The sequence below is a fragment of the Prionailurus viverrinus genome, chromosome D4, assembly GCF_022837055.1.
Source record: "Prionailurus viverrinus isolate Anna chromosome D4, UM_Priviv_1.0, whole genome shotgun sequence".
Taxonomy (NCBI): domain Eukaryota; kingdom Metazoa; phylum Chordata; class Mammalia; order Carnivora; family Felidae; genus Prionailurus; species Prionailurus viverrinus.
In genome coordinates, this window is record NC_062573.1 from 55,765,593 (window position 1) to 55,793,521 (window position 27,929).

General features: G+C 41.5%; 1 protein-coding gene across 1 annotated transcript in view; it reads left to right on the forward strand.

Annotated features, from left to right (window-relative positions):
- The first annotated feature begins 6,208 nt into the window (after positions 1–6,208).
- The window catches only part of GLDC (glycine decarboxylase), a 98,393-nt gene continuing 76,672 nt past the window's right edge, over positions 6,209–27,929 (forward strand). Inside the window, exons 1-3 of the mRNA XM_047831420.1 lie at positions 6,209–6,460; positions 7,002–7,080; positions 27,249–27,384. Coding sequence (XP_047687376.1) covers positions 6,209–6,460; positions 7,002–7,080; positions 27,249–27,384 — 467 coding nt within the window. The remainder of the gene's footprint in view (positions 6,461–7,001; positions 7,081–27,248; positions 27,385–27,929) is intronic.

The window sequence follows — 27,929 nt, forward strand, 5'->3', positions numbered from 1 at the left end:
TCTACACTGTCAACACAGAGTCTGACTCAGGGCTCAGTTTCACGAACTGTGAGAACATGAGCCAAAATCAAGAATCAGACACTTAACAGACTAAGCCACCCAGACACCCCGATCTTGTTCACTTTTGAAGGATAATTTCACTGCATTGGATTTCAGGGTGGTGGTTTCTTAATAGTTAAATATCTCACTCCGCTTATTTTTTGCATGTTTTTAAGAAATCTGCTATAGAAAGAAAGAAGAAAGAAAGAAAGAAAGAAAGAGAAAGAAAGAAAGAAAGAAAGAAAGAAAGAAAGAAAGAAAGAAATCTGCTGTAATTCTTATTCTTGTTCCTCTATGATAGGTAAGGTGTTTTTTTCCTCTGGCTTTTAAAAATATTTTATCTTTTGGGGCATTCACTTTCGAATGTCCCCTCTCTGTAAAGAGAGCTTTTCTACTATTATTACTTTCTGATCTTCAACTCTAATACATTTTTGCCTGCTGCTCAAAAAAAAAAAAAAAGATTTTATCTTTTGAGGCACCTCGCTGGTTCAGTCAGTGAAGCATGTGACTCTTAATTTTGGAGTTATAAGTTCGAGCCCCATGTTGGGTGTGAAGATTACTTAAAAATAAAATCTTTAAAAAAGAAAAATTTTATCTTTTCCTTGGTTTTCTGTAGTCTGAATATGATATGCCTAAGTGTTGCTGTATTTCTCTTGCTTAGTGTTCTCTGATCTTCCTGCATCTGTGGTTTGATGCTTATTTTAATTTTGAAAGTTTTCAGTTACTATTACCTCAAAAGTTTCCTCTGCTTTCTCACTTTTTCCTTCTCCTGATATTCCAATTATGTACCTTTTGAAATTGTCCAACAGTTCTTGGATGTTCTGATCTGTTTTCTTTTTCATTCTATTTTCTTCTTTTGCATTTCAATTTGGGAAAGTTCTACTGACTTATGTTCAAAGTCACTAATTCTTTCCTCAGCTATGTCAAGTCTACTCATGATCACTCAGAAGGCATTCTTCATGTCTCTATAGGGTTTTGATTTCTATCATTTCCTTTTGATAATTTCTTAGAGTTTCCATCTCTCTGCTTACATTGGCCATCTATTCTTACAAATTGTCTGCTTTTTCTATTAGAGTTTTAACACTTTATTATTATTTTTTTAATTTTCTAATGTTTATTCTTGACAGAGAGAAGAGAGAGCATGAGAAGAGGAGGGGCAGAGCAAGAGAGGGACATAGAATCGGAAGCAGGCTCCTGGCTCTGAGTTGTCAGCACAGAGCCCGATGTGGGGCTTGAACTCATGAGCCGTGAGATCATGACCCGAGCCCAAGTCAGACGCTCAACCGACAGAGCCACACAGGCACCCCTAGAGCTTTTAACATTTTAATCATAATTATTTTAAATTCCTTGTCTGATGATTCCAACGTCTGTATCATGTATGAATTTGGTTCTGATGATTTATTTGTCTCTTCAGACTGTCTTTCTTGACTTTTTGCATGCCTTGCATTTTTTTGTTGAAAGCTGAACATGATATGCTGGGTAATAAATAGGGCTTTAGTGTGAGGATTTATGGTAATTTGACTAGGGTTGTATTGTGTTTAATGTTTGCTGTAGCTAAAAGTGCCAGAGACTTTGAATTCCTCTAGTGTCCTTGTTTTTCTTTCCCTTGTTGCTTGTAGGATTCCCTAGTATTCTTCCTTAGAGAAAACCTGTGTCGTACAGCAATTTTGGTTGTTTTTCTGGAGCCCTATTAATGTGGTGATGTGTTATGGAAGAGGAAAAGTGTTTTCTAATGTTCTAGTTAAGTATATTCTATGTCTCAGACTGTGAACTTCCAAATGTTTCTCCAGTGATATAACTGTTCACTCCCACCCCACCCCATACTCCTTTCCTTGGCTGCAGGATTCCCAATCTATTTCCTGGAAGCACTAAACCCTGTTGACCTTTTTCCACATTATATGAGACAAGAAGGCTGCAGAGGGCTTCAGTGGGAGAAATTCCCTTCCCTAGCTTGGATAAACTCTGAAAGTCCTTTTCTTTGGAGAGTAGGTCTCTGTTATGAAGAAGGCTCTGGGTATATTTCACAGTGATTACTCTTTTCCTTTTCCTACCAGTGCTGTGCAGGGACATTTCTTGGGTTTTCAGCCTAACTGTGGTGGGGCTTCTAGAGGTAAAGCCCATGAAATCATGCAAGTGTAGGAGCCCTCCTAAGACTGTAGTCCCCAGGAGCTTCTCCCTTTGAAGTTAGTCCACAGTCAGCATCCAACAATCCATCATAATTGCCATTACACGTTCCTACCAGTTTATAGCTCTAGCAGCTTCTGTTCCTGGCAAACAGATCTTGGCTGTGTCTCTTTGGATGAGCCTGTCTCATTAGATTTCAGAGTGGCATTTTGTCCTGCAATTTTACTTTTCAGATGTGTCCAAAGTTGATTTTTAGTTTATCCAGACTTTCCTTGTTCTAAGGACAGAAGTGATATAGACAGATAGATAGTGATATATATATATATATATATATATATATATATATAGTGATATATATATATATATATATATATATAAAGAGAGAGAGACAGAGAGAGAGAGAGACAGAGAGAGAGAGACAAAGAGAGAGATCACTTTTTCTCTGTTATACCAAGAAAGTTCTAGTATCTTAACCTAATTTAATGAAGGCCATTGTTGAGTCTGGTTTCGGTCAACCAGCTCAGCAAACTCTTAGAGCCACTGAATTTGGAATCTTTGGTGCTACTAGCATATCAATAATTTCAGTATTATTTTCCTTTTTCCTTGGTCTAGAACCCACTCCTACATAGAAGTCTTCCAGTACTGATATACATTAGCAATATCTTGTAATTTTTCCCCTGTGTAAGCTTCTCCTCTGGTGTCAGATGTCTTATTCATCTTCCCAGGGTATGCTGAGATCAGAGTCTTGTTGTGGATCTAGAGGTAAAGAATTATTGACATACCTTTGCAAGGTTAATGCTTTTGTGAAACCATTACAGAATGTTCAAGCAAGGGATGATCAGCATGTCAGGGTATGAGGAATAGCTTCAGCTGGCAGGGGGACTCAGTGAAAGTTGGGGGGTTCAAGATAGTCAAATTCAATCCAAACTACCAAAATCTCCCTGCTCAAAGTTAACACTTAATGTTTAATTAAACCAAAACTTTCACATGTGAGACCTAATAAGGTGTGAATTCAACTTGTATGATCATTGGGCAATTCACAGGATCAAACATTGGGTCTGATTTATAAATACCTTGCAGCTAAAGAAGTTAAGAGATTCTTTTAGAGTGGTGAAGCCCTCTAGTTCTCTGAACTGTCATTTTATCTTGTAAATTCTCCAGTGCATCCGGAAGCCACCAGCCTTCCCAATAGTCCTTGTAGGCATCATTCCCACCACAGCGGTCCAACCCAGCAACTAGTTGATCTTGCAAAGACTTGCCTTCAACAGGCACTTAATCCCGCATTGATAACTTAAGCAACTGTTTCTATTTCATGCCTAAGACTATAATGATCTCATTTTCCACTACTAATAATGTCGAACTTCCACTAGTGTTTACTTCAAATAGAACCAGGTTGGATAGCTAATCCCAGATTCCTATTTTGGGGGGTCAGTTTCCTAAAGCTACTTTTGGCCTCAGTTACAGTCTGTTAAGGTTTATTTAGAAAACCTGGAGTACTCAAGCAGAGGAGGATAAAAATGCCAGGAATAGGTGCATATAAAACCATTGGAAGGACTGGAAGAGCAAAAAATAGAGTAGACCATCCCTATCTTCCCGTAAACCACTGAAACTCTAGTCCAGGACAGTGAGAAATTCCTGCAGCCTCCGATGTTGGAAAACCAAAGGACATTTTTATAGAGGGACACAGCTGTGCTGTGGGTGGCTGGTAGGGAAGCACTTGTGTTTGCTGCCACTCATGCATTTTTCTGCTGCTGTCAGAGAAATAAGAAAATGGTGTCTTTTATTCTATTTTCCAATTCTCACACAAATGTATCTTGTTGACAGAAGATTAATAACATCCAGAACCCTAGAGCTGAAGGAATCTGGGAGATACAGCTCTCTGGCTTCCACTCCCTGTGATACAGAGTGCATAAACAGGAATAGGGATAAATGCCTCTCTGCCTCATCACATCTTACACTGAGGGTATCTCTCAACTTTTATGCAGGCTATAATTTCAATTCCAAATGGATGAAAGACTATTTAAAGACACTCAACCAGCCCTCCTAGCTCACTAGCTGCCCCTGCCTGCCATACACACACATTTTGCTTACTGTTTGCTTACAGTTTTTGTCTTATACTTTCCTGCCTCTCTGCCTAGTCTATGTGCCTATCAGCTACAGAAACCAGAATGCGAGCACATAGGATAGTTGAAGGAGGAAGTTAAGAGGAGGAAAAAAAAACAACAGGTTTTACTTACCTGTAGTCTAAGTAATGTTCTGATGGCATCTGTCCTCTCTTCCTCATATTAGGACAATAATAATTTTGAAAGTTAATTTTTTAAAAGATTTTATTTTTTAATTTTTTTAAAATTTATTATTTTTAGAGAGAGTGTGAGCAGGGGAGGGGAAGAGAGAGGGAGAGAGAGAATCCCAAGCAGGACCCATGCTGTCAGCACAAGTCAGTCTCACCAATGGCAAGATCATGACCTGAGCTGAAACCAAGTGTCAGATGCTCAACTGACTCAGCCACCCAGGCGCCCCAAAGGTTTTATTTTATTTTTTTTATTAGAAAAAAAATTTTTAATTATTTATTTTTGAGAGACAGAGAAAGTAGAGTGTGAACAGGGGCGGGAGGGGCAGAGGGAGGGAGACACAGAACTCCAAGCAGGCTCCAAGCTCTGAGCTGTCAGCACAGAGCCTGTCGCAGGGCTGAACTCACAAACCGTGAGATCATGACCTGAGCCAAAGTCGGAGGCTCAACCAACTGAGCCACCCAAGTGCCCCAAAGGTTTTATTTTTAAGTCATCTTTTTACCCAATGTGGGGCTCGAACTCAGAACCCCGAGATCAAGCATCACATGTTCTATCCAGCCAGGTGCCCCAAAAGTTTATTTTTGATAAAAATCTTAAGAGACAGCTGGAGAACTTAGAGTTACAAAATTTTCCAAGTAAGATGAGAGTGCATAATATATACCTCAATATCTTTTGTATTTACCCCCTCCCCACACACATATGGAGAAAAGGTGTGGGGGAGGGAGAGAGAAGTAGTTCAAGTCTACTATTAGGGCAATTCTTTCAACAGTATAATCTCTTTTTAAATCCCACCAAGCTATGTGAGATGAGGACACTGAATGAAGCTGAGAGGTTGTGTAATTTGCCCACAATACAACTATAAAAGACCACAACTATTTTTTTATTTAAAAAACTTTTTTTAATGTTTATTTACTTATTTTTCAGAGAAAGAGCGCACGAGAGCAGGGGAGGGACAGAGAGTGGGAGACAGAATCCCAAGCAGGTTCTGGCAGTCAGTACAGACAGAGCTGGAACCCACCAACCCTGAGATCATGACCTGAGCAAAAACCAAGCGTCGGATGCGTAACCGACTGAGCCACCCAGGCGCCCCCAAAGACGACAACTGCTAAAAAAAAAAAAAAAAAAAAAAGTTCATCTGTCCATAGTGGTTTCCATGAAATATGAGCCTAAAATTAATGAATGAAGCCTAATTATTAGTCTGGCCTCCCTGTCAGAATCATCTGTCACTTCAGCTTAGTTCCCCAGGCACTTCGCCCGCCGTTGTGCAGCCGGATCCCGCGCCAGTGCGGTCCCAGACCTTGGCCCCGACCGCATGGAGCGCCCAGATCTCCCCATCAGCCAGAGATGGGGTACGAGTGACTGAGGACAGCACGTTCTGGGCCAGGCGCAGGACTCGGTTGAGGGCCGAGAAGAGAGTAGGGAGAGGGGGCGGGGCGGTAGACGCCCCGCCCCCACCCCTCCGTCTACTCCCATTGGCTGAGGGTTTCCAGGCCCCATCCCACCGCCCGCCCGCCGGGCGACACTTAAAGTGTGCAGAGCAGGTGCCTCGCGTGGAGCAACAACTTTGCGCGCGTGTTTAAGCTGAGCGCGGCGCCCATTCATTGCCCACGAGCACCCATCCGTCTGTCCTACCGGTCGTCCAGCGAGAAGAGGCTCCAGGCCGAAGGCAACCGCCACCTGGAGAACTGTGACCCAAAGGGGCCGAGAGTGCGGCTGACCCTCGTGGGCCAGGGCAGGGGACTGTGGTCGCGACCATGCAGACGTGCGCCAGGGCCTGGGGGCTGCGTCTGGGCTGCGGAATCGGGGGCAGCCGCCGCCTGGCTGGGGGCAAGGGACCGCTTTGGGTTCCGCGGGGCCGTGACAGCAGCAGCGGCGGGGACAGCAGCAGAGCTGGGGACTCGCGCCTCCTCGAGCGCCTCCTGCCCAGACACGACGACTTCGCTCGGAGGCACATCGGCCCGGGGGACAAAGACCAGAGGGAGATGCTACAGGCCCTGGGGCTAGCGGTAAGGACCCCACCCGGCCCTCCAGGGCCTCACCCTGCCTTACCCAGGTTCTGCCGGCTCGGCCTCCCGGCCCCCGCCTGAAGCTCTGCTTGGCTCCGCGTGGGACCCGCACCCCGGATCTTGGGCCCTGGCGTGGAAGCGAGCCCGCGAGTTCCGTTCCTGTGCCCCAGGCTTCTCTCACCCGTTTACTTTCTCCACCCGCTTTTCGCGCCTCAGAACCTTATGTTTTTCAACTCAACTCGCCCTCCTGATGAACCCTAACTTTGCAAAAGGAGGACCTCCTGGTTTATCCAATTATCTCTGGTTGCTGACTGAAATCCAGCCTAGAGTGGTAGAATCGCTACCCCAGTTCATTTGCTTTCCTCCAAGTGATTTCTGATTTGCTCAAAGTTGTTTTTTTTTTTTTTAAAGAAACACTAATTAGGAGATTTAAATGAGGTTCCCACAAGCCTTTGTAGATGCAAAACAGAGGTGACTCCTTTAACTCAGAAGCACTTTCCTCTCCCTTTAGTGTTCACGGATTTATGTTTTTTCATTTTAGAGTATTGATGAACTGATTGAGAAGACGGTGCCTGCCAGCATCCGCTTGAAAAGACCCTTGAAAATGGAAGACCCTGTTTGTAAGTTGCCGGGAGAGCTCCCTTCGACTCTGCTTGCTTTGGCCTATTTGTCTTCTACAGTTTCTGAAAATCCAGCTCTGGGTTAGGATTGCCCAGGACTGGGAATATCTTTATTAAAACAAAACAGTGCGAGTACCTCAAAGGGCAGGAGAGGGTGGAATATTTAGTTCCTGGAGCAATCAGTTCTGTACCCTGGGTTGGAGTCCATGCCTCGCCTTTCTAGCTCTTTATCTAGGCGCCAGCAAATTGCCGGTGGAAGGAAGGCAGTGCACAAGGCTGTGGAAGACTCCCCATGTCCCAGGCCATGGTTCTCACATCCTTTGGGATGAGATGTCATCACCTCTGCAGGTCAGGATACTGAAAGGAGAAAGGACATGCTTATAATCATATACAACTAAGGAAGTGACAAAAATGGGAGGAGATGCAGACATAAGGCCTCCTAGCCCAAGCTTCTTTATATCACAACAGCTTCAAATTGTTCTCTTATGTCCAATTTCATTTACTTACATCTACTGTAAGGCAGCAGTACTCTTCAAGTTCAAATAATTTTTATGAAGAAATGTGCAAAAAAGATTTGTGCCTGGTTAAAAAAGTTTAGTTTACTCATAGGATTACTTAGAATTTTGTTTCATACTTAAATATTTTTAATAGTCCTGAAGACTGACTTTCAGAGGTATTTTTATGAGTACTTGACTTCATGGAGTGAGACAAGAATCCGCATGTCAAAGGGTCAGGCAGAGCTGAAGAGCTCTCGCTCTCTCTTTCTCTTTTAAAAAAAATTTTTTTTAATTTTAATGTTTATTTATTTTTGAGAGAGAGACAGAGCACCAGTGGGAGAGAGGCAGAGAGAGCAGGAGACACAGAATCCTAAGCAGGATCCAGGCTCTGAGCTGTCAGCACAGAGCATGACATGGGGCTTGAACTCAAACCATGAGATCATTGACCTGAGCTGAAGTGGGATGCTTAACGCTTAATTAATTGAATGAGCCACCCAGGCGCCCATCTCTTTCTCTTTTAAACAGGAAAGAATTTTCTTGGGTTATCTGGTTTTTGAATCACAGAGATGCTGTCTCTTAGACTTTTGGAGTCAGGTGAAGAAAAAGAACTTTGTTTTTGTTTTTTTTTTTTTTAGGACACAAAAGATATGTGGATGGCAAACTTTATTTTGTTTTATACTTGATCTTAGCCAAAAGGCCAAGAAGTGATAAAATTTATTTTGTTTTAAAGTAGACAACTTGAAGTATGAAGCCAGTCCAGCTCCAGGTGGCTAATGTAGCTCAGGTTATGATAAGAATTGCTCCCCTTGTTGGTTTCAGATCTGAACCATTTCTCCTGATGGCAAAGACCTTGCCCTTAGAAGAAAATCTGCACATTTTGTTCAATTGAACTGATTCAGTCCTGGGATAGTCTTATCTATTTCAGTTTTAGGAAACCAGAATCCTGATTTATTGGATGTTTAAAGAGTGAAGAGTTGTATATATATATATTTTTAAAATTTATTTATTCATTTTTGAGAGAGCGAGCAGGTGAGGGACAGAGAGAGAGAGGGAAACAGAATCCTAAGCAGACTTTGTGCAGTCAGTGCAGAGCTCCACATCAGGGCTCGAACTCACAAACTGTGAGATCATAACCAGAGCTGAAATCAAGAGTTGGATGCTTAACCAGTTGAGCCACCCAGGCACCCCAAGAGTTGTATATATTTTTAAGAGTTGTATATATATATTTTTTTTACATTTAAAAAAAAATTTTTTTTTCAACGTTTATTTTATTTTGGGGACAGAGAGAGACAGAGCATGAATGGGGGAGGGGCAGAGAGAGAGAGAGACACAGAATCGGAAACAGGCTCCAGGCTCTGAGCCATCAGCCCAGAGCCCGACACGGGGCTCGAACTCACGGACCTCGAGATCGTGACCTGGCTGAAGTCGGACGCTTAACCGACTGCGCCACCCAGGCGCCCCGAGTTGTATATTTTTTTAAAAATTAAAAATCTTTACTTATTTTTGAGAGAGAGAGATAAAGCATGAGCAGGGGAGGGGCAGAGAGAGGGAGATAGAGAATCTAGAGCCTGAAACAGGCTCCAGGCTCTGAGCTGTCAGCACAGAGCCTGACATGGGGCTCGAACTCACCGGTAGTGAGATCATGACCTGAGCCGAAGTCAGAGGCTTAACTGACTAAGCCACCCAGGTGCCCCTAAGAGCTGTATATTTTTAAAGCAAGCCTTAGGTAATGCATTTCTGAGATTTTCAAAGTCAGAAAATGTTTGGGTCACCCATTCTTACAATATACTCTAAAACAAGATGTTCTTTAAGAGCATTAGAGCCTAGGGAACATGTCAAAGCCGCCTCTCTAAAAAACGTTCAGCTGTTTCTTCCCAGCTGAATAATGTGAACATTGGGGGATTCCATTTCTCCTCTTTCATTGAAAGTGAACTCCTGATAAGTAATTTGCAACTTAACTGTAAACTTTAAACCCAGTGGCTTCTGTGAGATTTGGGGCTGGTTCCATCTGGTTATTCTGAGATGACTCAGAGAAAATATTGCACAGTCAGGATTCCACCCCCTTCTCCCTCGCCTTGAAGTGAATTGGCTTTCCAACAAAGCTTGCTTCTTGGAAGAATGACCTCTGGTTGGGACAGTCAGAGAATGTGTCAGAAAGGCATCAATGTTTTATTCTGAGGTGTGCACATGTCATGGTTAATGAATGTCCTTCACATGAGGAGAACAAACTGGTCCGGGTAACCTCCAGTAGTAGCATTTCCATTTAATAGTAGAGCAGCATTACCCAAACAGTTTAATGTTGAATGCTTGTTTTCTGTTGTATTCAGAGAGGAATTCTGGACCCAATATTTGTTCACTGTATACACAGGAAACTAACAAGAGCTAGTTGGTTACATGAGTCTTAAATGCCCTCATTGCTGAGTAAAAAGACAGAGCTGTAAGCACCATGGAGATCCTTGAGTTAGTTCTTACACATAATTTAATAATCTCGAACATTTGTTTAGTGCTTACCATATAGTAGGTACTTTTAAAAGTGCTTTTCATGTGTTAATTTAGTCCTTAGCACAATCCTATGAGGTAAGTACCAGTATCATCTGTTTTACAGGGGATATGTCGTAACTTACAGTGGAGACAGAAGTTGACCCAGGCAGCCCAGATCCACTGTCCACCCTCCAAAGTCGACACCACTGTTTTCACTGTGCCTTCTGCAAAGTAGAAAACTCCTGACTCTGAAGTATCCAGTTTATTGATATGCACAAATCCAATCATGCCAGAATCCCTCTGCCATTTGCCAACTGCTCTGGTGGAAATGCAGTGGCATACTGAGAGCACAGATGTGGAAACACTCAGCCCACTACCAGGGAGAGGGAAGGGGTGATGGGTGCAGCACTAGGGTTGAGTATTGAGGGATGAGTCGTGATGGCTTTGCTGGACAAGGCTGGGGGAGGCTGCCACAGAGGGACCATCATGTACTGGATAGAGTGGCCTGACAGAATCAGATGATCCATCTGTCCTGAGGGATGCTCCCCTCCCCTTGGACACTTAAGTGCTTTGAAAGAATACCTTGATTATCAGTTGAATTCTCAGTAAATCATGCTTCAAAGAAGCAAAGCTACTCAATTCAAAATCCTATTATCCTGTTCAAGTGAATCCACTCTCCCTCACCCACATACACATAAAGAGAAAAAAATAGGAAGGATATATATCAATGGCAGCATTCATTTCCCTGGATGGGCCATGAGGGATGATTTTAGCTTTCTTTTTATTACCTTGTTTTTTCTAGATTTTCTACAGTAACTATTTTATAATACCAAATTTCAAAGTACTTTGTGTATGAACCAACTAATCACTTTTAGCTATGGTATGCCTCTCTGTGTAGTATTCTCAGTAAAATAATCTCAAGCTGACCAGACTGAACTAGTCCAGAACTGCACAGAAGCTGCAGGGTTTAAAGTTTACACAAAATTGCACATTGCTTATTGTGAGCATGCTGAGGAAGAAAGACATTAACCCCTCTAATGTTCAAAGTGTTCAAGCAGAACTAAGCAGCTGAGCTGTCACAATGAGACTTTTGACAGACTTGTGGGAACTTAATGTACTAAGCCACATCCTTTAGAGTGTTATTTAATAAATGGTTAATGGAAGGAGTGTTGTGTAATGCAGCTGCAGGTGGTGACTATGTCACCCAAGTGGGGTTGGGCATTTTCCTGCACTGATCTCAAGGACACCTAAACAGGATAACACTTCCCCAGGTGATAGATGTCAGGTGTCTTTCAGCTGGATGATATCCATCATTGGGTTCTGTCTGTAGACTCCTCAGTTTGTGACAAGGCTCACCTTTGGCCTTTACCTGGCCAAGTTCCCAGTTTATATGAATTAATTTGTCTTTTTAATACTAGTGGACTTTCACTATGCAGCTGTGGAAATAAATGAAGACCAGTCAAATGAGAAAAGCAAAGACTATTTATTCTGTACTTGTTATAGGGGGAGTCAGCCTTTTGTTTTGGCAGAGGAATGGGAAAACCTTATAGTGAAATAAAGGAAAGGCTTCAGGTATGCCAGTGTTGGGGGCTATTGGCATGCGGAAGATGTAGGGGAGGCAAGTAGAAGCAGGGGATCCTGTGTGATTGGTTAAGGGTGTGTATTTGGCTTTTATGGTTGGTCCTACATCAGAAGCCAACACCAAAATTAAGGTAGCTGTCAGTTATTAATCAAGTCCTGGCCAATAATTTTTGGTCAATTATTATGTAAGTTATTGTGCAGTTTGCTGCATAGTCACTGAAGATAACAAGTTGACTTTCTGCAAGTCTAACTTACAGCAGGCTGGCTTCTGGAGTTTGTTATAGAAAAGGTGTTGGTTGGGGCGCCTGGGTGGCGCAGTCGGTTAAGCGTCCGACTTCAGCCAGGTCATGATCTCGCGGTCCGTGAGTTCGAGCCCCGCGTCAGGCTCTGGGCTGATGGCTCAGAGCCTGGAGCCTGTTTCCGATTCTGTGTCTCCCTCTCTCTCTGCCCCTCCCCCGTTCATGCTCTGTCTCTCTCTGTCCCAAAAATAAATAAACGTTGAAAAAAAAAAAAAAAAAAAAAAAAAAGAAAAGGTGTTGGTTTCTTGAGCAGGTTGCTGCAGGTTGTGGGTGAAAGTTCTGTGGTAATATATGGTCTGCCATTGTCTATTTGTGTATTCAGTCTCTTACAATAGAATCTATCTTGTCCTTTTATTTTTGTCATGAATTCTTATTAGGCAGATGGCTGTGGATCTGATACCTTGGAAAGTCAGTCTATTGCCTAAATTGCTAAATGTTCATCGGCCATCTAGTATGTGCAAAGCACTGTGAGGAAAAATATATGAGTAAACATAATCACTCTCCTCAAGCTTATATCTTACCTTCTTAATATAAATATGTCAGTTAAAAAGTTAAACACAGTTAAAAAGTCCCAGGTGCCCTGAGAAGTTTGGATAAAATGCTGTGAGTATTCAGCAGTTGGATGGAGAAATGGGATTTCTGGAACAACATAAAGAGTTGAAACATATCTTCTCCAGTTAGAAGCAAAGACAATACCTTTACATTGACTATGTTCTTTTGGTGTGTAAATATACTTCATATAAGAAGGGAAAAATGCAAAGGAATAAAGGCAGTATCTTCACTGAGAACAGAAAATGGCAAATGCAGCATGAAAAGCATAATTAGGGAAGTATTTTAAGGTTGTTGTAGTTCTGTTCATGGAATCTTAATCAGAATAATTATGTTAATCACTCAGGGATTCTAGTGTATGTTCCAACATGATAAAAGGAATTCTTTAGGTGTTCTACAAATTTAACTCAATTCTGACACTATCCACCTGGAGGTAGCATAATATGCTACAGATTAAGGACTTAATAACAAAACTGCCTCTTCTTCAGATGCCAATCCCAAGTCCACCTGTGCTTCTGACCAACAAGCTATAAATTGGAGGTTCCCACAATCCCCTTCATGGGTTTGATTAATTTGCTAGAGCAGCTCACAGAACTCAAACATTTCATATGTTTACCGGTTTATTTTAAAGGATATTATAAAAGATACAGATGAGTCACCAGATGAAGAGGTACATAGGGTGAGGTCCATAAGAGTTTTGAGCACAGGAGCTTCTTCCCTTGTGGAACTTGGGGCTCACCACCCTCTCAGCATGTGGATGCATTAGCCATCCTAGAAGCTCATCAAATTTTGTCCGAGATTAATCTGTAGCCTCCCACCCCCACCCCTTCCTCTCCTCAGAGGTCTGTGGGTGAGGCCAAGAAAATTCCCACCCTCTTATCACTTGGTCTTTTTAGGTCTTTCTAACCAGCCCCATCCTGAGGCTTTTTAGGGACACCACCCTAAAACACTTCATTAGCATAAATGTGACTTTTTACAAGGGCTTCTTATGAATAACAAAGGAATCCCATTACTCAAGAAATTCCAAAGACAAAGACCATATATAGTTTTTATTATTACCACAGGGATATTTCAGTTAAATATGTGGAGGTGTATCCCAATAGAAGTTGAGAAATGAAAATATTTTAAAAGGGATGTGTCCTGAAATAAATTATAATCAGTTTTTTCACTTTTTATATTTATTTTTTAAAGTTTTTATTTATTTTGAGATAGAACCAGTGAGGAAGGGGCAGAGAGAAGGGGACAGAGGATCCGAAACTGGCTCTGTGCTGACAGCAGATAACCCAATGTGGGGCTCAAACTCAAGAACTGTGAGATCAGGAATTAAGGCTGAAGTCATACACTTACTTAACTGACTGAGCCACCCAGCCACCCCAGTTTTTTCCCTTTTTAAAATTAGAATACAAAGTTGAAATCTCAGTCTTTATAAATTGACCATTTTTAGCATTAAAATGTTTGGGGCTTATTTATTGACATATAAAGGATACAAACATGTAAACATGCTGATGAGAGCCCAAATAAAATAGGTCCTGTGACTGGGACAAAGAACATAACATATAAAAACAACTTTTCCTTTTCATCTTGCTAATGGGTAATGGAATTCGTCCAGCATCATCAAACATTTTATATAAATGAAATTGCTTATTGGGGCGCCTGGTGGCTCAGTTGGTTGAGTGTCTCTTGATTTAGGCTCAGGTCATGGTTTGTGGGATCAAGCCCCGCCTCCAACTCAGCACTGACAGTGAGGAGCCTGCTTGGCATTATCTCTCTCTCCCTTTCTGTCTCTCCCCTACTCTCTCTCTCTCAAAATAAATAATAAAAATAAACTTAAAAACAGTAAAGTTTAAATGATATTGATGGAGTGTGAGGCAGGTTGAGGGCAAAATAGAAGCTAGCACCCCCCCTCCCCCAAGTGGGATTATGGGTGATACTCCTCAGGCACTTTTGGCTGCCCAAGTGATAAAGTTTTGGGGTAATGGGGGTTCATGAGCTCTGGAGCTGAAGGCCAAGAAAGAATTCTTGAAGAGGAAGAGCTGCACTATAAGTGCGGGGGTGGAGGGTGACCATTTTATAGAGTCAGGGGCAGTTTCCAAAGAGACTTTAACATGCTAAAAAGACTTTCTGGAGGCCTAGCTTTGTCTGGCTAAGGTTGTTTTTCCCTCTAGCAAAGCGTTAACATTAAGACAGTAGGGATTCCTGGATTTTAGGAAATGATGGAATTGCCTCTTTCTGGTAAACTGGTGGAGATTCTTATCAGTTTACCATTTGGGTTTTTTTGTCCTTTCCTGTTTTGGGAGCCTAGAGTGTCCAAGGATTATCATACACAACCCACCTGGGGTGGGGAGGGTGCTGTTAGCCTGCACTTTTGCCCTCAGCTTGCCCCATCCTCCCTCATCACAAGGACAATGAAAGGACAAAACAAATGGTTAAACTGATAAAGAGTACACCAGTTTACCAGAAAAAGGCAATCCCATCAATAGCCTAATCTCCAGTAACCTGTAGACTGAGTTTCCTGGAGCCCTGACATCACCCTCCCATCGTGATATGGGGAACAAAGGAGAAGGAAATGGCAGATAAAACTAAATTTCCTTATAACCTGCAGCCCATTGACAAATACTTGTGGCAAATATAAGAGTATAACATTTCTCCAGGAACTCCCTACTGTGTTCATGTTAATGCTTTGCTAGGGGGAGAAACAAATTTAGCTTGACAATAGCTAGGCCTCCAGTAATCTGTGAGTCTTTAGCATGTGGAAGTCTCAGCGGAAACTTGCCTGTGGACTTTACCTTCCCCAAATCCATGGTTTGTAACCAGTTACACTCCACAACCCCAGTGCAGTTCTTCCTGCCCACGGGTCCTGTCCCTGTGCTTCAATAAAATCACCTTTTTGCACCAGATGTCTTCAAGAATTCTTGGCCTTCAGCTCCAAACCCCACGAACCCCACCATCACCCCAGAAGGGCAAAGGGAGGGAGAGAATCTTAAGGAGGCTCCATGCCCAGTACAGAGCTGGCCTTGGGGCTCTATCTCAGGGACTTGATCTCACAACCGCTGCTGCATGGGATATTTAACTGACTGAGCCACCCAGGTGCCCCTGAAATTACTTCTTTAAAATATTTTAAAAACTGACTTTTTGGTGGTGGGGGCTGGGGGGGGGCGGGGGAGGAAGCTACTATATCCTTTATCTCTTGCTGTATAAGAAGTTACTGTAAAACTCCATGGCTTAAATATTTATTGGACATTTATTATCCTCACTGTTTCTGTGGGTCAAGAATCCAGGAGCAGCCAAGCTGGATGGTCCTGGCTCAGAGTCTTTTATGATATTGCTGCCACATATTGGTGGATGCTCATCTAGGCCTGGAGGAGCCACTTGCAAGGTGGCTCACTCACAACTGCTGGCAAGTTGGTGCTGTCTGTGTGGGAGATCTTAGTTCATCCCCACATGAGTCTCTCCCAAGGGCTGCTTAAGTGTCTTCACATGACAGGTGAATTCCCCCGGAGCCAGTGATTCAAGAGAGAAAGAAAGCCAGGCAGAAGCTATCCTTTTGATGACATAATCTTGGAATTCCTATAGCATCACTTAACACCACTTTCTATTGATTAGAATGAGTTATTAAGTCTGGCCTGAATTCAAGGGAAGGGGAATTAATGTTCACTTAAAAGCGTGTGCTTTTTTTTTTTTAATTTGAATATAGTTGGCACATAATGTTACATTAGTTTCAGGTGTACATCATAGTGATTGGACAACTCTATACATTCTGCTGTGCTCGCCACAAGTGCAGTTACCATCTGTCACCATACAGTGCTATTCCTTATATCATTGACTATATTCTTTATGCTGTGACTTTTATTCTCATGCCATACTCATTCCATAACTGAGAGCCTGTATCTTCTGCTCCCCTTCACCCATTTTGCCCACTCCCTTCCCCTCCATCCCCTCTGACAACCATCAGTCAAATTTGTTCTCTGTATTTATAGGTCTGATTCTATTTTTTGTTTACTCATTCGTTTTCTTTTTTTAGATTCTGCTAAAGAGTGGAATCATATGGTATTTGTCTTTCTCAGTCTGATTTATTTTACTTAGCATAATATATCCAAAACATAAAGAAGTTATACAACTCAATACTAAAAAACAATCAGATTAAATTAATCTGGGGAAGAGGACCTGAGTAGACATTTTTCCAAAGAAGAAATACAAATATCCAACAGGCATATGAAAAGATGTTCAACATCACTAATAATCAGGGAACTGCAAATCAAAACCACAATGAGGTATCACCTTATACCTGTCAGAATGGCTAAAATAAAAAAGACAACAAATGACAAGAGTTGGCAAAGATGTGGATAAAGAAAAAGGAACACTTTTACACTGTTGGCGGGAATGTAAATTGGTGCAGCTACTCTGGAAAACAGTATGAACTTTGCAAAGAAACTTCAAAATAGAAATGTCATATGATTCAATAATTCCACTAGTGGGTATTTACTCAAAGGAAATGAAAACACTAATTTGAAAAGACACGCACCCCTATGTTTAGCACAGCATTATTTACAATAGCTAAGATATGGAAGTAACCTGTGTCCACTGATAAAATGAATAGGGAAGATGTGGTATATATGTGTATACATACACATACACACAGTGGAATAAAAAAAATGAACAGGGAAGACATGGTATATATGTGTATACACACACATACACACAAAATGGATGGGATCGTGCTATTTACAACAATGGAGGACCTAGGGGATATGCTATGTCTCCACCCTTTGAAAACAGGACTTAAAAAGAATGTACAGATGTATTTTTTTTACTAGACTTAATTATTTATCTTAAAAAAAATTTTTAATGTTATTTTTGAGAGAGAGACAGAGACAGAGACCAAGCAGGGAAGGGGCAGAGAGAGAGGGAGGCACAGAATAGGAAGCAGGTTCCAGGCTCTGAGCTGTCAGCACAGAGCCCGATGTGGGGCTTGAACTCACAGACCGCGAGATCATGACCTGAGCCGTACTTGGCCGCCCAACCGACTGAGCCACCCAGGCGCCCCTAGACTTAATTTTTAGATCACTTTTAGGTTCAGAGCAAAATTAAGTGTAAGGCACAGAGTTCCCACATACCTCCTGCCTCGAGATAGCCTCCCCCATTATCAATATACCCCGCTCCCCAAAGTGATACAGTTGTCACAACTGATGAACCTCCATTGACACATCAACACCCAAGGTTCATAGTTTACATTAAGGTTCACTCTTGGTGTTGTACATTCTATGGATTTGGAGAAATGTATAATGATGTGTCTACCTCTATAGTATCATACAGAATAGTTTCACTGCCCTAAAAATATCCTGAAGACATTTTTTTCCCCTGCAGACATTGAAAAAAAAATTTTTTTTTAATGTTTATTCAATTTTGAGAGACAGAGAGACAGAATGCAAGCAGGGGTGGGGCAGAGAGAGAGGGAGACATAGAATCTGAAGCAGGCTCCAGGCTCTGAGCTGTCAGAGAACAGAGCCCGACGTGGGGCTTGATGACCTGAGCCAAGGTCAGAAGCTTAACTGACTGAGACACCCAGGCGCCCCTCCCTGCAGACATTTTTAAACTACCACATTCATCCAAATTAGCACATATTTCTATCATAAATTATAAATAATTTTATCTGTTACAATTATTCAATGTTATCAAAATGAAATCAGTCATATTGTATCACTATATTGTAAATATAGTGTTACTCCTAAGGACTATTATGGTACACAGGTCCATTTGCCCATACACTAAATGTCCCCATCTACTCACCTTTGTCACCAATGGGTTATAAGCTATCATCAAAGCTAATTTTACAGCTTCCTCCATCTGCTTCCCTTTCTCATTTATTGGGAAGCTTCTATTGAAGATAAGTTACCATTTTAGGCACTGAGGGTAAGAATCAAGGGGTAAAGGATGATAAAGATATGACCCTGACTCTAGGTTATAAATAATAGGGAGATAGATATTGAGTAGCAGTGAGATCTGTAAATTAGGAAGAATGCTTTGGCTGAAGTTAAGACATGAGCAGAGACATGGAGGTATAGAGATAACATGGTTATTTTGATATGGTGAATGACCATGTATGTAGAATATCAGGCTGCCAAAAGGTATAGAAAACAAGGTATGGGGGGGCTCAGAGCCATGATAAAGGATTTATTTTTTCTCTCTAATGAGAAGATAATAACAGTTATTACAGAGGGAAGTGACATGACTGTGTTTTGCAGAGTGCCTCTGATATCAGAGGCAAGGAGACCAGCTGGGAGATTGTTGGAGAGTTTAGAGGTGAGATTTTAAATGTGCATTCATTCAGGTCCACCAAGAAATACTCACCAGGACAATATTAGATATGCAAGAAATTTACTGGGAGTGGGAACAAGAGAAGGCAGGGGAACCTTTAGACTGTGATGCAGATCTGACCCTGGTGGAAAGGGAGAGGGATGGAAGGAGAAATGGCTAGGAAACTCTTAGACTGCATCACAGATCTAAGAAACTTTTGGTCAGTCCAAATGAGAGTCCTTGAGTCAAAGTTGCCCATGGGAGGGGGTCCCACAGCTTACAAGAATGGGCCTGCATTAGTTCTCTTGCTGTTGTTAGTAACTGACTGGGAGTAGCCTATGGGGATTATGGTTTCAGTATAAACATGGTGGTTGATCCAGAGACGCAGCAGACGGACTGTCAGTCAATTTCTAGGCTGAATGTCTTGAGGTGATGTAATCTTATTAAGAGAAGGAACAGGACAAGAAGAGGGTACTGGAGGAAGTAGAGATTATGCTCTTGTTTGAGCAGAATTGTGTTTGAGGTGTTCATGGAACATGCATTTGGAAATGTTGAAGCAATAGTCAGAAACATGAGTCGAGAGATGGAGTTCCAGATTTCGTGAGTCTTCTAAATGAATTCATGGGAGTGAGATTTCCTAGAGATGGAATATGGGAAGAAATGTGGAAGCCAGGATGTTGGGAAATAGAGCATGTAAAAGGGAGGCAGAACAGTCTGAGGAGAAATAATTCCAAAGGCTGGAGGTAGGGTGTTCTGTGCCCTATTGTCATATTCTGGACCTTTCTTAGGCATAAAAGGGAATAAAGTCCACCTGAGGGTGTAAGGACATTCTGAAATAAGTGTTGAGAGGTTGCCTGTCTGATGATCTGAGTAAGAGACAGGAAGTGGGAGATTGAACATTAAAGAAAAGTGGGAAGGTCCAGAATAGCTATTGTGAACATCTGTGTAGGAAGAAACCTCATAATTTTACACACACATAAACAGTATTTTTACAAAAATGTAAACAATTTTAGTAAGGATTCTCAATATCTAGAGCATCAACATACTGATTAAGCAATGAAGAAATACAATTTCTGAGATTCTGAAATTATTGCATTAATGAGTTAATGTAGTGCATTATTTCACAGAACTTGCTTAATAGCTGAATTTCCATTTATAAACGTTTCTCTGAAGCCCAAACTTTTAAGGATGCAGTTGAACTAAATGTGAGAACAGTTTGTGCATTGATTTGTCATCATGAGATTCTGTGATGGGTGATTATTTATTGTGAATATTGAGCTAGCTATATGTGGGAGTTTAGGTGAGTTTTCATTGCAACACCTTGATCCACCCATATTTTCTGAGCACTTACTATGTGCCTAGCAACCCGCTATGCCCCTGCTCATAAAGAGATTATAATTTAGTGGGTAAGGTTCTGGGTTGGACTATAAATTTCTCCCTATGCCTATTCCTTTGATCTATAAAAAATGATCTCTTTCCTGCAAGCATGTTAAATTGTTTGAATTGGACTCCTAGAACATATTCTTCCCTTGGTTTTGTTCTGCTGGCTATAACAATGTCCCCGCAAGGCAGCAATGAGGAAAAACAAATAATCCAGGACTTGCACTCTGATTCTGATTTCAAATTTACCATTTGGCCTGATTACATAGGTAAACTGGTATTCCAGATAAATATGAATTGTAATGTTTCTCTGTATATTTCTTTAAAAAATGTTCATAGATTAAACGAAAAGATGTGGTGGAGGAGGCCTCTCACAGAAAGTAGTGTGACCCAAGGCTGAGGAGAAAATAAGAGACATGGTACCCCTTCTCTTCACCTCCCCACTGTGGGATGTTGTTCTGGTTTTCTTACAGCTAGTACTAAGATCTTGAATCTTATATATGTTTTGAGTGAATAAGAAGAGCTGTAGGGGAAGAGCTGTCTCCTGTGGAGACAAGGGACCAAGGAGCCATTGCGAACAAAGATTGAACTTGCCTCAGCTCCTTTTGACTTTGGAGGTACCTGCTGGATGGCTCTAACCCCTGAGGGTAATGAGGGTCTGGGTGTGATTGTGTGTTAATTAACTTAGAAAGAAGATGGGGAAGAACCTGGCAGGATTAGGGCCAAGTGGATCAGAGCCCCAAGTCAGGCCTGCATGGTGCTGTCCCAACCACATCTTGTCATGTAGGGTGGGTGTCCCTCTGCCAGTCTCAAAGAGTTTCCATGCATTTTTCTACACTACACAGAGCTTATGAATTGGTTTACCTTCCTGGAATAAAGAGATTCTGTAATTCACAGACTTTGGTTGTGAAACTATCTTTCATTGGTGGGGAGGAAACTTGACAAGAGGGAGTAGGGTTTATGGTCTGGGTAAGTGGGTTGAAGCCAGGGTATTATGGGGGAGGGAGAGGGGTGCTGCAAATGATTAGGTGATGCTACCGAAAGGCTACAGATTAGCATGGAATTTGTATACAAACTCCAGCTTCCATTCAGAAAATCCAAAAATGTCCTGACAAATGCTATCTGAATATTCATGGTCTGTTTATCTTGATTGAGACCTTCGAACCTACCCAGTTGTTTTCTGAGCAGCTTTGAAGCCAAGGATCTGCAGGTTGGCAAGAAAAATATGCTAAGGCATTCTGTGTCTTAACATGCTGGCCCCAGCTTTCCCCTTCAGTCTCTGGCAGAAAAAGGTCTTTCTGGGCAAATTCAAATATGACTGTGTTGGTTTTCAGTCCTGATGATTTCCTTGGCGACCTTTTCTGAGTATCTTGCCAAGTACACGAAGGGCAGGGAGTGGGAGGGAGGCTCTGACACTGGTTGAGTGACTGTTCTGCGTTGGGTGCTGCTGAATTTCTCGGAAAATGCTCTGTGGACTTTTGGCCACTGTGGCAACTGATAGGTGTCTACGTTCATAGATTTCACCAAGAAGGATTTTGTTCTGCACATAACATTTTAACTTAATTTTTAGTTTTTGAGTATTATAGAAATATTGTCCAAAATTTTAAAACAAAGATAAATAGGAAAAAGCAAGACCCCTTCAGTCTCCTCTTATTAGTTTTTTGAGAATCATTCAAGAGATGTTGTTAATAGATTGCATATACATATGTATTCTCTTTTTAATATAAATGGCAGAATCATATATACTCTCAATGGAAACTTATGCCTAATATTTTTAGATTGTCAAAAACCAGAAGCAAAGCATGGATACATTTTTTTCATATAACTGACACAAAAAGTAATCATGGGGTTATGTGTTAGGGGTGATAGGTTAAAGCATAAGAGGGAACTGTGTGTATGCATGTGTTTTGAAGCCACAAGAATATTAACCCATACAGCCTGCCTGTCTATTCTAATGATATTTTTCCAATTTTTGTCAAAATTCACACACATGAAAAATTATAATCTGGGCCTAGAGTGCACTGAGTATTTAATAGCTAAATTAGTTTATTCCTGTTAGAAAGTATTTATTTAGTGTAGTGGTTAGTACAAAGCCCTCCTTGATGTTTTATGTGCTGGTGACAGAAGGGAGTCACTATTGGAAAGTCTCACATGGAATTATGTAACAAGAAAGTGTTCATTCTGAATTTTGCAAAGAGGAACAGCAAGAGGAGCAGTGTGAGACCCACCTGTAGATTCTTAGGGACTCAGGGCTCAGGCCACTGAACTCTGTTCTTGGTACATTAGAACCAGGGCATTATGCAATGCTCAGAGGCAAACTAGTAAACAAGGTCAGAAGCAGGGTTTGTTCCATAAGAAAAGAACTTACTGCTTGAATTCCTGAAGGATTGCCTGGGGACTTTCATGGCTGGGGGTGGGGAGGGGCACAATAGTGAGACTAGCTGCTCCCCTGGGAGGCTATAGGAAAGCATTTGAAGAATGACACTTGTCTCCAAGTGTTTCTTAATGGACACTCCCTTTCTCTTTCTGTCTCATTTACCCCCTAGTTTCACTGCCATTCTCATTAAGGAAAACAGTTACTGGAATTGGGTCTGGTTACAGAAGGAAGCTGTTTTTGTCACATTGGAAGGAAGAGTGAGGAATGTGCACTGTTGTGGGGTTTGCTCTGGGGGAGATGGAATCTTTTTCCTCTCTGTCTTGTCCACAGAGTTCTCCTTGGGCCATGCTGCCCAAGGTTTGGATGGCACAACTGCCTCTTTATAATGCTTCTCTTACTAGGTAGGGGGAAAAGACTGCCACGTTACAGTTATAGATCCTACACTATTTTCCCTAGAAAGGAATTCTGTTCCAAGAGAGAAAGGAATCTAAATCTAGTGTGAAGTGCAGTGGTAGATTTGCATGCTTAGGATTTTGGCTTTTATTTAGACCAATCATGCCCCAAAACTTGCCCTTAGAGACTGATTCTGCTAGGTTCCATTTGAGATAGGTTCAGTAGGTAGATCTCTAATTGTGGACCTTTCCTCTTTCCTCTTTTTCTCAATGTCCATTGGATCTTGGTTGGCATCATTTAACATAGTAATTCAAACTCTGGACTCCTAAATACATGGGGTTGGCTCTTTTGCTAATTGGGCCAAAGTGAGATTTCATTAGTGGGTATGAGAAATGGTGAGCAGTGAACAGACATTTGAAACAATTCAGGCACTTACCCACTAAGCTGTGTGTCTGGGAATGTTTTTTATGATATGTGACTGATGCAGCCTGAGGTCTTGATTTTATCACAATAAAGGAGCAGCTTTGTTCTTCAAGTCACAAACTGCCTTGGTCTACAGGTGGGAAGTGTCTTCAGGATGAACAATGGATGAGAGAATGAGAAAGACTTCCACACCATTCTCACTTTGAAAAGTGTGGCCAAATAACTACCCTACTCTTGATGTCTCAGCAGTGTCAATTAGCTTGGTGTACATTCTATTAACTCACTTTCTTCCCAAGAGAAGGTAAAATTGGTTGTAAAGACCAGCTATGATGAGAGCCAAATGGGGAACATTTGTGTTAGCCCCAAGCTGAATAGTGGTAGAGCACATGAGTGCTTTGGCAGTTTGGTCCAGTGAGGACTAGAATAAATCTGTTATAGGATTAGAAACTTCATTGTCTCAAGTTTGATCATTTTCATGCTCTGGGTATTGTGTGTGTGTATGTGTGTGTGTGTGTGTGTGTGTGTGTGTGTGTGTGTAGTGTGTAAGAGATAGTGGCAGTTATGAAGGATGCTGATAATGTATCTGGAGACCCCAAAATCTCAGCTAGAATGGTGGAGGGATCTGATTTTTCCTTCTGCAGGAAAACCCATTCTCTCATACCTCTTAGCAGAGCTGTCCAGGGTAGAGCCCAGTGGGTGCCTCAACTAGAGCCCAGCTCCCCTCTTTCCAGTAGCCTCTGCCACCCAAGCCCTGCTCCTGTCCTGGCCATATGCCTTAAACAGTTAGGAAAAGAAGACATGAACCCAGACTAGCCAGGTACCCACTGGCACATTCCACATCAGTTCAAGGTCTTCAGATATCTATATCCCTTATAGCTGCCATTATGCCTTACACACTTGAATGAAACACTTGAAGAAATTTAAAGGCCCACTGGCATAAGTGAAGAGCAAAATAATTAATTATAGAGAAGACCCAGAAGCATAGAGGTTACTAGCCAAGAGAGCTCCAGATGAAAAATTACGGGAGCAGAGAGGGGTAGTACTCAGTTGACTGCAGCCATGTTATTATGTCTCTGGGGTTCCTCTTCCTGCAATTCCCATTAATTCACTTGATCCTCAGTCCAATTTTTTAAGGGGGGGGGGAAACTTTAATCACTAAAATAAGAAAAAAAGTCAAGCTTGAGAAGCAAGGCTTGTTGATCCTATAGTGCTTCTGTCATTACATGGTGATGTGTTGCTCTATATCCACATTTCCCTTTTCTTACAAGGACACCAGTCATTGAATTAGGGCTGACCCTAATATAGCCTGAGTTCATCTTAACTTGATTACGTTACTGAAACCCTATTTCCAAATGAGATCACATTTATAGGAATCGGGGGTTAGGACTTCAACATCTTAGGACACAGTTCACAGGACTTCTTTGCCCATCTCCCTCCTGGACTAATGTACTGGCTTCTTACCATACCTCCCTGTTTCCAGGGTCTCCTCTCTGACCTAGGCACAGTATCATTACAATTTTCTTTCTACAATGTAGAAAAGATCATATTATTTAGTACTCTGTTACTCCTAAACATTAAACTCTTGATTTGACAGATAAAGTCCTTCACAGACTGTTCTCATTTGGATGCTAGACCTTTTGTCCTCATGACATAATATGGAAAAGGGACCCGTCCCTCTTTTATAGGATCTTAATTGAAGCTGGCCTTGCTGAATAGTGGGCCCGCCAGGCACTGCTAGTCTATCCCAGCTCCTAATGGACTTCTCAATCACTCTATCCTAAGACTTTGGTAAGTGATTGGATTTCTTGCATAATTGCTAAGGATGCTATATCTCCTCAGATATTGGTTTATTGAACTTCACATATTCCTAGACTTTCAATGGAATAAGGCAAGGTTGTCTATCATAAGTCAGTTGAATGATATTTACTCAGGTAACAAAACTGTCTTCTCTTGGTGCACCTGGGTGGCTCAGTTAGTTAAGCACCCGACTTCGGCTCAGGTCATGATCTCATGGTTTGTGGGTTCAAACCCCGCGTCAGACTCTGCTGACAGCTTGGAGCCTGTTTCAGATTTTGTGTCTTCCTTTTTCTCTGCCACTCCCCTGTTCATGCTCTGTCTCTCTCTCTCTCTCTCTCTCTCAAAAATAAACAAATTAAGAAAAAAACCCTGTCTTCTCTTTCTTTAACTTAGTCTGGCAAAATGATACATTTCTTGTAAATATATTTCTTGTGAAAGCATGTGGAGTGGGAAGGTAGATTGGAGGGTAAAAGTGCTTTCTTTGAGGATAAAGGAGTAATGAGAGTAATATTCACATAGAGTTCAGAAAGGTTAAAAGAAAGTGAAGCATCCTTCTAGCCAGTTGGCCATTTTAGAGACGGCTGTATATTTTTCTCTGATATAGTAACAATAAAATCAGATAATTCTAAGATGTAAGTGACTGAGTCCCTGAGAAGATCTTAAAAGAGCCAGACGTTTGCCCAAGTAGTTAAATTTTTAGCAGCATGATGCATCTATATGCAGAAAGGCAGAGAAAGAACCATGTAAGGTCATTTGTATCTGGAAACTGTTAGTATAAGTGCTGTACCTGTAGCAGGTCTGTACCTGGAGGGAAAGTGTAGAATCTGTAGTTAGATAAACTGGGTTGTAACCATTCAATTTAAAAGCGATGTAGCCTTGGGCCAGTGATCCTGTTCATGCCTTAGATTCCTTAGCTGCATGAAAAGCATTTGGTGCAATTCTTGGCAAAGAGTAATGCTCAAATGTCAGATGCGATTATTATTTTGTTATTATTATACGAATGACCCCAAATAGGGTCGCACCTGTACCAAAAACTTTGTACTTCCTTTTCAATTATCTAAATGCTCTAATGGGAATTCTGGTTAAGACTGCATCTTTTATGGGGTGCCTGGGCAGCTCAGTTGGTTAAGCATTCTACTATCACTCAGTTCATGATCTCACAGTTCCTGAGTTCAAGCCCCATATGGGGCTCTGTGCTGACAGCTGGGAGCCTGGAGCCTACTTCGGACTCGGTCTCTCTCTCTCTCTCTGTACCCTCCCCTGCTCGCACTCTGTCTCTCAAAAATGCATAAACACTAAAAACATTTTTTTTTAACTACATCTTTTATGACAACTAATATTTTACACTGTTGGGTGAAGAGCTTTTTATAAGTAGCCCTTTCAAGGGTGCCTGGATGGCTCAGTCGGTTAAGTGTCTGACTCTTGGTTTTGGCTCAGGTCATGATCTCATGGTTCGTGAGTTCGTTCCCCATGTCAGACTCTGCGCTGACAGCTCAGAGCCTGCTTGGGATTCTCCCTCCCCCCCCACCCTCTGCCTCTACCCTGCTCGCACATGCTGTCTCTATCTCTCTCAAAATAAATAAATAACCTTAAAAAAATAAATAAGTAGCCCTGTCAGTGATACAAAGGGAAAAGCATCAGAGTTAGTAGAGGAGTTTTAGAGAAAAATATAGGTCATGTATTTTTAAGACTTATGCCAATATTGGTATAAGGCAATTTAAAAGGGAAAACAGTACTTTACTAAGAGAAAACTGAATTTTTATTTGGTGTAAATACCACAGAAATGTAAAGGAACCAGAGGAAAGTTGGAATGAGGCAAGTATTAAAATTGGGTAATTCTAACAAAGCCAAAAAAGGGGAGCCAAAAAAAAAAATTGTGAGGAACCAACTTTGAGGAGTAATTGAGTACTATTTTGTAGATTTTTGAAATTTCTACATTTAGTCCTTAGTGTTGTTAAGGGATTGATTCTTATATTTTCCAGATAGCTGTTTTCATATATAGGGTATATTCAAATGAAATAAAGGTCTTCAACTATAATTAAAGCTCTCTTTTGCGATATTTTTTGCCTATAATATTTCTCTCTTTCTTACAATCAGGTGAAAATGAAATCCTTACAACTCTGCATGCCATTTCCAGCAAAAACCAGATCTGGAGATCGTATATGGGCATGGGCTATTATAACTGCTCTGTGCCACAGACGATTTTGCGGAACTTACTGGAGAATGCAGGATGGTAATGTATTAGTTGATTGAATACAGGAGTACTGTGTTTTGATTTGCATTATTCCCCTCCATTTTCCCATGCCCTCCTCCCCCTTGGAGCATCAGAACTTATACACTAACACCTACACTCTTGTGTTGTCTCTAACCTCCAGGAACCTACCTGGCTTTCTCTGGTTTGGGAAATTTCCTTACTTAAATGTAAAGAAAATGTTGAGGTTCTTCCCACTTTTATTCCCTTAAAACATTCTAGAGCTCTAAAATGTCGATGGTGTTAATCTGTTCCAATATAATGTTCATTCTGTCTTTGTAAGCACATTGAGCAAGATGTCAACTTGTAGGTGGACAGATTCAGGGCTTTATTCTTCGGAGACACTGGGATTTTAAGGTTATGTCTTTTTTTTTGTTTTTTTTTAAGCCTATGTCTGAGCTTACTCTGTGAGTCTGAATCTTAGTCCATTGCCTTCTCAGGATTTTAGGAGTGTCCTTTACCTCCTTCCCCCAATATTCTGTGTTCATAATCAATGGCAAAAGCAGACATAGTATTAGGTAAGTGGA